Source organism: Aegilops tauschii, chromosome 7, assembly GCF_002575655.3.
Source record: "Aegilops tauschii subsp. strangulata cultivar AL8/78 chromosome 7, Aet v6.0, whole genome shotgun sequence".
Lineage (NCBI taxonomy): Eukaryota > Viridiplantae > Streptophyta > Magnoliopsida > Poales > Poaceae > Aegilops > Aegilops tauschii.
This window is the reverse complement of record NC_053041.3, coordinates 92,275,575-92,287,747: the sequence shown is the minus strand read 5'-3', so window position 1 is coordinate 92,287,747 and position 12,173 is coordinate 92,275,575. Positions and strand designations below refer to the sequence as shown.

Below are 12,173 nucleotides of genomic sequence, written 5' to 3'. Positions count from 1 at the left end.
GTACTTGGGATCCTCATCGCTGGTCATTCTGGGAGTCTTAGACCCGGCAGTTTTGGAAGCCGTTGCCTGTCGTGAGGCGCTAGCTTTGGCCGAAGACCTATCTCTGCAGAACTTTGTGGTGGCTTGCGATTGCAAACAGGTGGAAGAGGATATTAAAGGAGGGACTGGCGAAGCTTACTTATCGATCATCAGAGAAATATCTCAAAGGAGTCCCTTTTTAATAGCTGTAGCTTTATTTTTGAAAGCAGAGCTTCAAATAGCGATGCTCATAATCTTGCTAAACACTCTCTTTTGCTTGATCGGGGTCGCCATTTGTGGCTTTTATCTCCTTATGGCTCGGCATGTATACCTCTTAATGCTACCATAGATCAATAAAGTGTTAGCACCCCTAAAAAAAAAGGAAATCGCCTACTATGGTTCTTTCAGAGGCACCCCTCTAAAGAAAATGGTTCTTTCAGAGAGCAGGAAAGGAGCCGCACCAGCAGAGCAGCAAGAAGCTCCATGCAGATGCTCTCTCGCCATCGCCATGGGCGCCGCCTCCTCCATTTCGCACTCAAGCCCCCACCTTTGTCCACCACAAACACGGCCAGCGCCCCGCCTCCGCCTCCCGTTTGCACCCCAGATGCCGCCCCCCACATCTTCTCGCTCGGCGACCACGACCCCGGCGCGCTAGCTCCCGACGACGCCATCGCGGCACTCCCCTCCCTCGCGGAATCCGATGGCTCCGCTGCGGCGCTCGCCTTTTTCCGCCGCCTTGCGTCCCGCCCGGACGTGCGCCACCTCATGCGCCTCTACGTCACCGCCGCGACCGCCTTCGTCGCGAGGGGCAGCCTCCCCATGGCGCACGAGGCCATGCGCCGGATGGTCGCCGCCTTCGCCGAGGCGGGCCGTCTCCCGGAGGCCGCGGACATGGTCTTCGAGATGCGCAGCCACGGGCTTCCGTTCTGCGTCGAGACGGCCAACTGGATCCTCAGGGGCGGGCTGGACACCAGGAACTTCGCCTACGCGCGCAAGGTGTTCGACGGAATGGTGACCCGTGGTGGGGTGTGCCCTGATGCGCGCAGCTTCCGGGCGCTGGTCCTAGGGTGCTGCAGGGAAGGCCGGGTGGAGGAGGTCGAAGCCTTGTTGGCGGCAATGTGGGGGCAAGGGTTCTGCCTGGACAACGCGACATGCACGGTGGTCGTGCGCACCTTCTGCAAGAAGGGCCGATTTAGGGACGTGTCTGAGTTCTTCAGGAGGATGCTGGAGATGGGCACCCCACCAAATGTGGTGAATTACACTGTGTGGATTGATGGTTTGTGCAAAAGAGGGCATGTCAAGCAGGCGTTCCGTGTACTGGAGGAGATGGTCGGAAAAGGACTGAAGCCGAATGTGTACACACACACGTCGCTGATCGATGGGCTCTGTAAGATTGGGTGGACGGAGCGGGCGTTCAGGCTTTTCTTGAAGCTCATCAAGAGTAGTTCATACAAGCCGAATGTGCATACATACACTGTGATGATTGGAGGGTACTGTAATGAGGGTAAGCTTGCTCGAGCTGAGATGCTTCTTGGAAGGATGGTTGAGCAGGGGTTGGCACCAAACACAAACACATACACTACGCTGATCAGTGGCCACAGCAAAACAGGCAGCTTCGATCGTGCCTTTGAGCTGATGAATAAGATGACTCATGAAGGCTTCCTGCCCAACATTTACACATACAATGCTGTCATTGATGGCCTCCTCAAGAAAGGAAAAATTGAAAAGGCCTACGAGGTGCTCCGGAGGGCCACTACTCAAGGGCTTGAGCTTGATAAAGTGACATATACTATATTCATAACTGAACACTGCAAACAAGGTCACATAACATATGCTCTAGATTTGTTCAACCGGATGATTGAAAATGGTTGCCATCCTGACATAGAAACATACACCACCCTTATTGCTACATATTGCCAGCAGAGACAGATGGAAGAAAGCGAAAAGCTGTTTGACAAGTGTCTCGCCATAGAATTAGTGCCAACCACACAAACTTATACCTCAATGATTGCAGGCTACTGTAAAGTTGGCAAATCAACCTCAGCTTTGAGAGTCTTTGATAGAATGATTCAAAATGGATGCCTCGCTGACTCTGTAACTTATGGAGCTCTAATAAGTGGGCTCTGCAAGGAATCGAGACTAGAGGAAGCACGGGCATTATATGAAGGCATGCTTGATAAACATTTGGTGCCGTGTGAAGTAACTCCTGTCACTTTAGCTTTTGAATATTGCAGTAGGGAAAGGACAAGTGTTGCTCTATCTATCTTGGATAGACTGGATAAACGGCGACAGATTCACGCAACAAATGTGCTAGTTAGAAAGCTCAGTGCTACGGGAAATGTGGATGATGCAAGTCTTTTCCTAAAAAGGGTTTTGGATTGGGATTCGGCTGTTGACCATGTAACTTATACTGGCTTCATCAATTCATGCTGCGCGAACAATAGACACGCCCTAGCTTCTGAAATATCTGATAAGATCTCGAAAAAAACCCTCTAGCTTTCAAGAAAAGAATGCTACAGTTATTGCTTAGTTAGGGAGAGCAATCTAATTGCTTGCAACTGATATGGAAGAAATATTCTACAGTAGGTGTTCACTGTTCTCAGCTTGCCATAGTAAAATGGTACTCTTTTCTTGTATGTGCCATGACTCAGAAAGTTCGCAATATTGGTTGATCAAAATTCTGCTCTTGCATACTCACTGGTCTTATAATTCTTCCAGGCCAAGATCTATATGACCAGACTTCCGCTAGTGTATCGTGTAAGAACTGCTTGATGGCAGGAACGGCGTCCCCTGTGCATAAACATGTGAGAAGAAAGAAGGTTTGTTGTTGATATGCTGAAGAAACTGTGATAGCTCAGCGTTAGTTCTAATTTAGTTTGAGTCTTGATTTAAGTTGCCTGACACATATTCTTGTATGATTTACCATTCTGAATGTTTCCGTTTGTACAGGAGAACAACTCTATGTTGGAGATATTCAACAAAATCCATATGCATATGAAGGTTATCTTTAATTTTCTGCACCCTATATTCCTACTTCTCAAGATATAATTTCATGCTATGCTTATTCATAGCAGTGAGTTGTTTCACTGACAGGTCACATATTTTCTACAATCCGAAGTCTCTGATACGCAGATGGGTTCGTAAATTTGATCCTATGCTATTCCTACCAGAGTATATTGTTTCCTGTGTTGATGTGTAAATTCTGTATTTTCTTTTTGCACCACATGGCCAAAAATTCAGCTGTCTCAGTTCTCCTTCAGAGAATTCTTGTAAGAAGTTGCAAGATTATGATATTTATTCTCACTGTTATTCTGTGTTCACCTTAGACATAGTTGTTAGCTCTAAATTCTTGATTACTATTCTTCACATGTTCATAATATCGTTCACAGCTTCCTTGTTCACATACTTATTACTTAAGGCAAATTTTTTACAGGGCAGTTGTGTTTATAAACGCAAAATGATCCATTTAATATAGTTGCACTGCAGATTTGAACGATGCAGGGCATTTTTTTTTCTCGCAAAAAAGGCACATGCCATAGTTCTCCTGAGTTTTGTTCCACTTTCTGCAGACCTAATTAGGCAAAGTTTCGTTTAGGATAGTTGTGTTTGTAAATGCAAATATTATTCATTTTATCATAGTTGTGCTGCAGAACGTTGCACATCATATTTTTTTCATGAATTTTATTCTGCTTTCTGCAGACATGATTCTTGGTATCTGAACCTCGCTCTTTGTTGATGTTGGCTGCCCTCATTGGCTCGAAAACTATTCCAGATACGGCAACTGCGTGCAGCTGGGCTTTGGATGCTTGTCTCCCACGAGGGCTCTTATCCTAATCCCCAATGTCAAGCTGGTTGGATATCAGAAAATCTCTTGCAAAAACTGGGAACTGTCTAGTTAAAATATCTAACAATTGCAAGTAATACTGTGAAAGGTCCCTTTCAATGAAAGAACACCATGAAAACTGACCAAAACAGATGAGTATCCCCATAACTCAGGAAATTCATGTCTAGTCAGCAAAATCTTGATGCTTGCTGGTATTTAAGGGGACTGGTGGCGCCTACACGGTTACGTTATTATGCTATGTCAGCTGCACCACAGTTGTTGGCTGGAGTGAAAATGTCTTTCTCAGTCTTGACCTTTTATGGGTCCTCACTGGACATGTTTGATGTTGAGCTCCATATGATCATTGCTTGTAATCTACACATGTACGCTAACTTCTTAAGGAAAACCACTTCATCTAGATTGACGCCTGGCAACATGTTTCCTTGTATAATAAGTAATATCTTGATTTTGGAGTTTCTTTGTTGGTTTTATCTTTATTGATGGTCACTTTCATTGCTCGAGTTACCCTTACAATTTCGGATTTTTGTGGGGGAAACACATTGCTGTGCAGTTCTCTTAGGCCATCGTTGGTTGGTTAACTTATCTGTAGTTTGGAATTTGAAAAATGCATGCTGCTGGACTTTTGGCTAAACTTTCAAGATATTACATGCCAAGCGTATCTAATAAGCAATAATACAGTTCAAAAATAAAGTTGGATAGGCTGGCCCTTACATGAGGACTATATAACACCCAAATTTTAATAGTAAGCAATAATAGTCATCAGAAAATTTCCTATGCAAGACGTGTGCACACAGGTAAAATCAAATATGTCTGTTTATAGATTATATACATGCATACAGATGTTAATAATGTCTGAGCTAGATGTATAAGTACAACATTGTGTCACAGCACCACATACTAGGTACAGTTACTTATACATAATTCTGCTAATGATTCTATAGGGTCTCGCAAAACTTTGTTTTGATTCTGTACTCCAGATAGATAGCATCTATAAAAGGGACTTTTGAGTTCTATATTTCCTTTCACTCTTTCTAATGAAGAAACAAGTGAACATCATGATGAGTTTTGATGATCTTGCAGCTCATCTGCCACCAGAGAGCTCAACGGCTTCATAGATGTTCAGTGACTCCTCACTGAAGGTGAATAATTTGTGATGCTGCTTATTTTCGTACTGCTGCCGACGGGTAAGCTCAGCTCGCTGCCACTCCTCCCACTGATCTTCCGGCACAATTTTTTCTTCCAGCATATGCACAACTTCCGACATAGCAGGGCGTTGACAAGGGTCAATATTGGTGCAGAGGAGTGCTACTTGGATAATTTTTACTAGTTCTTGAAAGTCATATCCACAGCCTATATTGCGGTCTACGATTTCTTCCAATCGCCCTTCTTGCATCAACAGTTTCACCTTCAGATTAATCAAGCAACCTCATATGAGTCAACTATGTGAGCGTGCAAGCCAAAATTTTACTGGAAAGTGCAAGGCATTGTTCATACGGGATGTCTAAACATCTTCCATTCTAAGCACCTAACTTCTGCCCATATTAATTATTAAGGTGAGCAACACTGACTGAGTTTCAGAATGCTTTTAGTTTCTTAGTTTCATAAGCTTTCAGTAACACCTATAATCTTTTTTGGGGTACTTATAAGCAGTTCCATAATGTATTGCTATCTTACTTGATCGATGAGCATGACCTCGCCAGCTCCTTCGAGGAAGTCCGGGAAAATTGCACGCTCGCCTGTCACAATTTCTAATAACATAACACCATATCCAAATATGTCCGTCTTCACTGATGGCCTCCCGGTCTTAAAGTACTCGGGAGCTATGTGGCCCATTGTCCCACGGACCCCTGTCGTCACAGTGTTCCTCCCCATGTCCATCATCTTTGCCAGCCCAAAGTCTCCTATGACTGCTTCAAAGTTCCCATCGAGTAGGACGTTGGCAGCCTTGACATCGCGGTGGATGATCTTGGGGTTGCAGTGCTCATGAAGGTATTCCAAACCACGGGCAGCTCCAAGTGCGATCGTCATTCTTGTCATCCAATCTAATATTGGTTCATTAAGTTCTATATCTGCGTATTGTTGGAGTTTCATCAGCAGTATGTTGCACAAATAAATTATATGCTATATTATTATCTGAAAAGAACATATAATGAAACTCTGTAGTGTCTGGTATAAAAGTTAGAGATAACTGAATTCTTCATGATTTCTGTTTTCTCTCTTATTCAACACATATAAAATGCACTCCAAGTTTCTGGCAATACACTACACTACAATTGCATGCATCAACTCAGCTGACACACCTAAAAAAAGGACCAATTAAATAAACATATGAATAAACTCATGTGATGAAGAGATATCTTAGCTTAGCAGTACCTCTTAAACGGGAAGCGACACTCAGATTTTCCATGAAGGGGTATATCAAGAGCCGCTCTGTTGGTGTCGTGCAGAATCCTATTAATCTTAATATGTTCTTATGCACAGCAATGCTTATCAATTCCACTTCTCTGAGGAAAGCCATTTCGCCTTCGGGACTTCCTACTTCAAATAGCCGTTTGATCGCAACCTTCTTGCTGTCTGGACCTGGAAGCACTCCTTTGTACACCTTACCGAAACCGCCCTTGCCGAGTACATTTTGCTCACTGAAATTATTGGTCGCAGTCTGGAGCTCTCGCCATGAAAAACGCTTTATCTGCCCAAACTCTAGGTTGTGATCATGCTGACCTAAAAATGTTGTAAATATTTATCATTTCTTGGTTGAAAAATGTTCAGAGTCCTTTCTGGTATGGTAATATTGTTGAAAGTTTAATTATAGTAATTTTGAAAATAACGTAGTGATCTTGCTGAACGAACCTGGAACATCAATGTATATATCAGGACGGTGGCGCATTCTTTGCCACCATAGCAGAAATAGAACTACAGAAACAATAAGAATGACTGCTCCGCCAATGCTTCCAAGAATCACCTTGACAGTGGAGTTGCTTGATCCACCTGTTGGTATTACCAAGCATTTAGTTTGACAATGTATGTAGTTTCTTGCTCCAAATGTAGGGTTCAATATGGATTGCTATGTTGCTATCTAAATCACCTGTCTTATTAGTGCTTCCATTGCATGAAATTAAGTGCTGGCCACAGTTCAAATGGTTGCCTGTATAGCTGTAAAGACTCGATTTCACTTATTATGTAAAACATAAAGTGGTACACATGAAATTGTTTGTATAATATATTCTGATAATACTAAAGATATGCCATACTTATATTGGGACACCTGAAGTAGCTGTTCTGGTATTTCACCGCTAAGACTGTTATATGCGAGATTACTGCAAAACACAATGAGTTATGATATATCATAAGATAATAGAGATATCCTTTATTTATGTGGAAAAGTAGTAACAATGAATATTATTGATGACTTTCACTATTAGGCAGGTTTCATGGATTTGTCAGCATGAAAAGGTCAACTTACATATTGTTCAACGATGAAAGATTTGACAAAGAGTTTGGAATGTTACCAATCAACAGATTTTCGCTTAGATCCCTGTCCAACTTATCACATTGTTAGAGTTGTGGTTCAGTCATGATAACATGAGTAATGGGCTGACTTACAGATTTTGGAGTTCTGATAGAAGGCCAAAAGATTCAGGTATTGAGCCATTTAAGCTATTTCTTCCAAGTTTTAGAGTCATTAAGTTTGATAGGTTCCCTAACTCCTGTGGAATTCCTCCAGTTATGTTGTTACCATCCAATAACCTGAAACCATATAGTAATAAGAAAATGTCATCCATTTTGGAAGGAGAAGTGAGATTTATCTTTGACTAAAAGGAGATTGGGATCATCCTGTGGTTACCAGATGATGGGAATAACTAAGTAGAAATTTGGAAACGAGAACAAAATGTCTATAAATGAATTTTCTCATTATTCGTTATTTCCGGATCTTTTCATTGAATTCACTTACAACAAGAAACAACCACCAGCGTTTGGTGCAGTACTCTTTTTTATAAAGAATAATCTTGAAATACATATTTGCAATAGTAGATAATTGAACTTACAGCTGCTGTAAAGTTGTTAACGTTGCAATGCTGGGTGATAAAATTCCACTTAACCCTGAGGAGCTCAAAGTTCTGCATATTTGGAAATGAGAAACTAGGCACATAGTCACGTGGACACAGGTAAATGCTATAGTGAACTGTATTATAATAGTAAAAGTAGGAGATAGTAGAGCATGAAGAATGTGCTGTTGAAGTAAAACCATTGTTCTATTATGAGAAGTTTTTGAGTGATCTAACTAGAAGTTGGCATCAAGCACTTTAGAAATGTTTTACTAGAAGTATCGAAGATTTCACTTCACTATGTTCATAGGCCAGAATGTGAATTTTCTTGAAGTACGCATTTGAGATGAATTCTTTCACTTACATTCCAATAACGCTGCCATCTTGATCGCATCTAACATTATCAAAATAGCAGGGGCTCACTTGGTTATTGTTCCAGTCTTTCAAGACACCTCGGCTGTCAGTGAGCATCATCCTCATTTCATACAGTGCTATGACTGAGATTAAAAAAAAATGTCATTTTGTTTGCAGTATTACGAGGTAGACACTAAATGCAAGAGAATGGAAAATGGCCAATCCTTCTGAGTTGACACCTGTTAAGTGTTCCACTCGCAATCTGGATAGCTTAACTGATGCAGAACAAACCAAAGGTAGGTCACTTCATTGAAAGAAAATAATCAATATTCGATGAGAAATGCTTTTACAGTTTCATGTTCGTCTGGAACAGAACTGCAAATTTTCTAAGCAATTGAAGGTGTGGTTGATATCCATCAACCACCATTGGTGCATTAGTTTCTGTATATGCTATATCCTTTTATGCCCCAATTACAACACCAGCATTCCGTAGGATTACTATGGCAATTATATTGTTGTATACGAAATATACTTGTCTAACTATAAGGCAGGAAGACAAATCTCCAACTGATACTCCAGTCAAATAGATAGCTTGGAGTAAAAAAAATCAATTTAAATATGACATTGCCTTACCGAGTGCGGACCTTGTAGAATAATGTCTGATGTGGCAAAGATGTTTATTTATGTCAAATATATAAGGGCTTTACCTTGGAAGTCAGGAGCTGCCAAAGATTGCAGGCACCCCAATAAAACTAATCCAAAAGCTACTAGCTTCATGCTTTCTGAAGCTATTTTCAATTTGTTTTGTTTTTGGGGAATAGAAACACTGCTCGATTTAATCTGTATCTGTTTGCTCGATGGAACACAGAAGCGCTCAATTTATTCTGAATCAGTGGCAGGTAGCTGCATTACTGAAAAGAAAAATGAAGCGCATGAGAAGACCAGCAGAGGGAACTGAGAAGAATGAAAAATCACAAAGAATCAAGCCATCAATTTACAGAGAGAAGTTTTACAAAACCTACAGCTGAAAAGCAGGAAGGAAGATTCAGGTTAACTAAATCCTACCTGCAACGATGAAAATTGGGTTCAATTGCAACCTATCAATCATCTTGATTGCTTCTCAGTTGCAAACCACAGTGAGATAACTGATTCTAAATGCCGGAATCTCAGACATAACGGGATACTTTGCTAGCTATTATGGGGAGAAAACTTGAGCCAAAATAAACATGTTTTTTCCTGCCATTTTTTTTGCAATAACATGGCAACCTCCCCAAATTCACAACTTGTTAGTACTCCCTCTGTAAACTAATATAAGAGCATTTAGATCACTACTTTAGTATTCTAAACGCTCTTATATTAGTTTACGGAGGGAGTACTTATTAAGAACTTCAGTATCAAGATTCATGACTCATATCCAAAATGGACCTTGTCTCTCTCTGTAGACAGAGGAGGAGAGGAGTACCCAGCAGCAGCAGCAGCTCTCTCTGCAATCAGCAGCCACACCACCACCAGGATCACTCACTTCAGCTACTCAGTTTAGCTATGAGAACCTTTTCTAGGCACGCTAGTATCACGAAGCTTCCCAGTAGCACCAACTCCAACCAGCAGCAGCAGCACAACACCTCCACTTTCTCCAATAAGCAGAATCAGCGGCAACTCCAGCTCCAGCAGCACCTCAGCACCAGGACGAAGATGAAGCCCAGCCGCCGCTCACTAAACCACAGCTCCACGCGCCGCCATGCCCGCGCACCTCCGTGGCCGCTCAGGAGCAGCCCACGCCGCTGTGCGCAGCACCATGCCTCCACTGCACTCAGCAGCACCACTACCACACAGTCTGCCCTGGCGCACCTCCCAGCAAGCTCACCGCCAGCCGCTCGACCGAGCTCGCCAGTCGCACACTGCCCCGCCAGAGGACTGCCCCGGACGTCCCCTCCCCCCTTCCCGTCAGGCCCTGCCGTCGCCGAATACACTCAGTTTCCTACTCATTTAATTCTGCAGGTGGAAGCTTCTGAGCATAATCTATATCTACTGCGCCATGCTCCAGTAGTGTTTTAGTGAAAAGAAACCTCCACAATCACAAGGGAAGCAATAGAACAAACAACCTCAGAGAAAGAAAACACGCGACCATTTCTCGAGAAGATGAACACGCACAACAGCTACTCTAAAGGAAGGCAAGCAATCAAGTGAAGCAAAGAAGAAGAAGCAGAGAAAGACTTACAAGTCAACCATGTGCACATGGGAAGAAGAGCGTCATGAACTTACCAGGAAAGGGAGTGAGAAGCTTGTGGTGCTACTGCGTTCCTTCGACATTTCTTCTTTGAGGTGTATGTTAGAAGAAGACTGGGAGGAGTCTGAGCTTCTCAGAGCTAAGTGTCCAGGTACTGGAGTGACTTGAGTGGGTCAAATTTAACAGTCTACTTCTTGCAGGAAGAAGCAATCAAGTCCATTTGTCTCGTTATATCTTGTAACGGGCATCTCAGATTGAATGCCCCACGGACTTCAAAGTCACTAATTGATTCGGATCTCAGGCCATACCCTTTGGTTTGGGGTACCGAAAGTTTTCTGTTAGAGCTTTAACCTACTCTGTCTCTCTATTTATTTATTTTATTTGAGACGGGAGCTTTACGCTACTTAAGTAGCCGATTAGCAGATAGATCTTCTAAATCTCATGGCATTTATATGGGCCCTACCATCTTTCAGCATAGGGTTTCATGCATGGAAAGAGCCAGGTGAGCATTCAGGTGTCAGCATAGTGTTGAACTGAAATTATGGGAGTTGGTTGATCTGATATTAGCCAGATGTGATTTCGAGAAGTTATGGGTGTTAGAGCCCCAGTTTTTCTGAAGGGGACTGTGCTTCCCTTCCCCATCGACTAGCATAAGCAAGGAATAATCACCCAAAGCACCATGTATGTATTCCTTCATCGTTGTGCGCAACATGCTCAGCCAGTCCACCATCACACTTTTAAGCATCTATGCTGATGCTACTTTGAAAAAGGCTCTATTTTTTTGTAAAAATTATTGGAGCAAGTGCACCAGCTAATCTAGTCTATATTTTGTTGAAGAAACCAAGTGGGTTTGTTGGTTCCAGCCATCCCGCTGATATTGATATAGACGAATATGTTCCCTGATATTGAAACGACAGTCTATGATAGACAAACTATAGGTCACTGTCCACTGCCCTGTGTTTTAGATCTTCCCAAGATGTGCCTTTCATGATGACCATGGCACCACAAATTATCGGTTTGTCTATTGCTGCCACTCAATTATTAGTATTGTTTATTGCGTGTTGCTCCCTGGCATATTTTATTTTATCTTGCTTGTTGCTATCCCATCATAATTCTAGAATCATTATTTTTCTTGATTATAATTTCATCCCAGTGATAACAAGCTATATTCTCTCACTCCATTTGTATTTTAAGCCATGTTCTGTTAAATCTGTTTATGTCACTCGTTGCTCCAAAGTTCCATTTCATTCACACGCAAAAAGAATTATGTATATATATCGAGGGTGCAGTACCACAGTATGTATGAACTGGAGCTGGATTGCTTTTTGGTTATATACAATGACGCTAAGCATAAGCCTATATTGAATTATTTTAATGTGGATTTTCCCATTGCAATATTATTTATTGGAAGGGTTTCATAGGCTTGTTTTAAAAGATTAGCTCGCCAACTTCATTATCTCTGAATTCACTCCCCGTCTTGACCGAGAAAAAGTCGCTTTTCTAAGGACCCGAGGAAGTCCTTGTGGACCCATTTTGGAGGATAAGAACTTGCTAATTTGCCGTAGGAGAAGCAAATATTCACACTAGCTCCCTTTTTATTGCGTGGGATCATCCTTTTTCTTCTTCAAATTGATCGAGAATTACGGATGGCAACATGTAGTAGTAAAGTACAGAAATGCCAATC

The 12,173-nt window shown here is 42.2% G+C and overlaps 2 protein-coding genes and 1 long non-coding RNA gene across 11 annotated transcripts; 2 read left to right on the top strand and 1 right to left on the bottom strand.

The window, feature by feature from the left end:
• The first annotated feature begins 430 nt into the window (after positions 1-430).
• LOC109755397 (uncharacterized) lies at positions 431-4,259 on the top strand. Of its 4 annotated transcripts, none has more exons than XM_020314309.4 (5): positions 431-2,638; positions 2,737-2,837; positions 2,968-3,018; positions 3,112-3,154; positions 3,718-4,259. In XM_020314309.4, the coding sequence occupies exon 1, from the start codon at positions 502-504 to the stop codon at positions 2,512-2,514; it is 2,013 nt and encodes a 670-aa protein (XP_020169898.1). In that variant the 5' UTR covers positions 431-501; the 3' UTR covers positions 2,515-2,638; positions 2,737-2,837; positions 2,968-3,018; positions 3,112-3,154; positions 3,718-4,259. The 4 variants fall into 4 exon arrangements, with proteins under 4 accessions (XP_020169898.1, XP_020169895.1, XP_020169899.1 ...); XM_020314306.3 differs by having other exon boundaries at positions 458-2,651; XM_020314310.4 differs by having other exon boundaries at positions 458-2,600; positions 3,718-3,991.
• A 398-nt stretch (positions 4,260-4,657) lies between these two features.
• LOC109755398 (LRR receptor kinase SERK2) lies at positions 4,658-10,868 on the bottom strand. Of its 6 annotated transcripts, none has more exons than XM_020314314.4 (12): positions 10,525-10,868; positions 8,970-9,173; positions 8,273-8,405; positions 7,909-7,980; positions 7,466-7,609; positions 7,326-7,397; positions 7,114-7,179; positions 6,948-7,015; positions 6,713-6,850; positions 6,236-6,583; positions 5,537-5,931; positions 4,658-5,267 (listed from the first exon to the last, which is right to left on the bottom strand). In XM_020314314.4, exons 2-12 carry the CDS (start codon positions 9,037-9,039, stop codon positions 4,944-4,946), a joined length of 1,830 nt encoding a protein of 609 aa, XP_020169903.1. In that variant the 5' UTR covers positions 9,040-9,173; positions 10,525-10,868; the 3' UTR covers positions 4,658-4,943. The 6 variants fall into 6 exon arrangements, with proteins under 6 accessions (XP_020169903.1, XP_020169904.1, XP_073361773.1 ...); XM_020314315.4 differs by having other exon boundaries at positions 10,481-10,552; XM_073505672.1 differs by lacking the exon at positions 10,525-10,868 and adding an exon at positions 9,285-9,510.
• On the top strand, positions 7,315-9,290 carry LOC141027968 (uncharacterized). Its single transcript, XR_012190031.1, has 3 exons — positions 7,315-7,502; positions 8,440-8,558; positions 9,156-9,290. It is a non-coding gene; the product is annotated as an uncharacterized lncRNA (long non-coding RNA).
• Positions 10,869-12,173: the final 1,305 nt, after the last annotated feature.

Bases quoted from the DNA above. Each gene is read 5' to 3' on its own strand.
- LOC109755397 (XM_020314309.4), top strand. From the start codon at position 502: ATGCAGATGCTCTCTCGCCATCGCCATGGGCGCCGCCTCCTCCATTTC.
- LOC109755398 (XM_020314314.4), bottom strand. From the start codon at position 9,039: ATGAAGCTAGTAGCTTTTGGATTAGTTTTATTGGGGTGCCTGCAATCT. The intron at 7,016-7,113 runs GTATGGCATATC...GAGTCTTTACAG, and splicing joins CTTCAGGTGTCCCAATATAA to CTATACAGGCAACCATTTGA. The intron at 5,268-5,536 runs GTAAGATAGCAA...ATTAATCTGAAG, and splicing joins AGGTCATGCTCATCGATCAA to GTGAAACTGTTGATGCAAGA.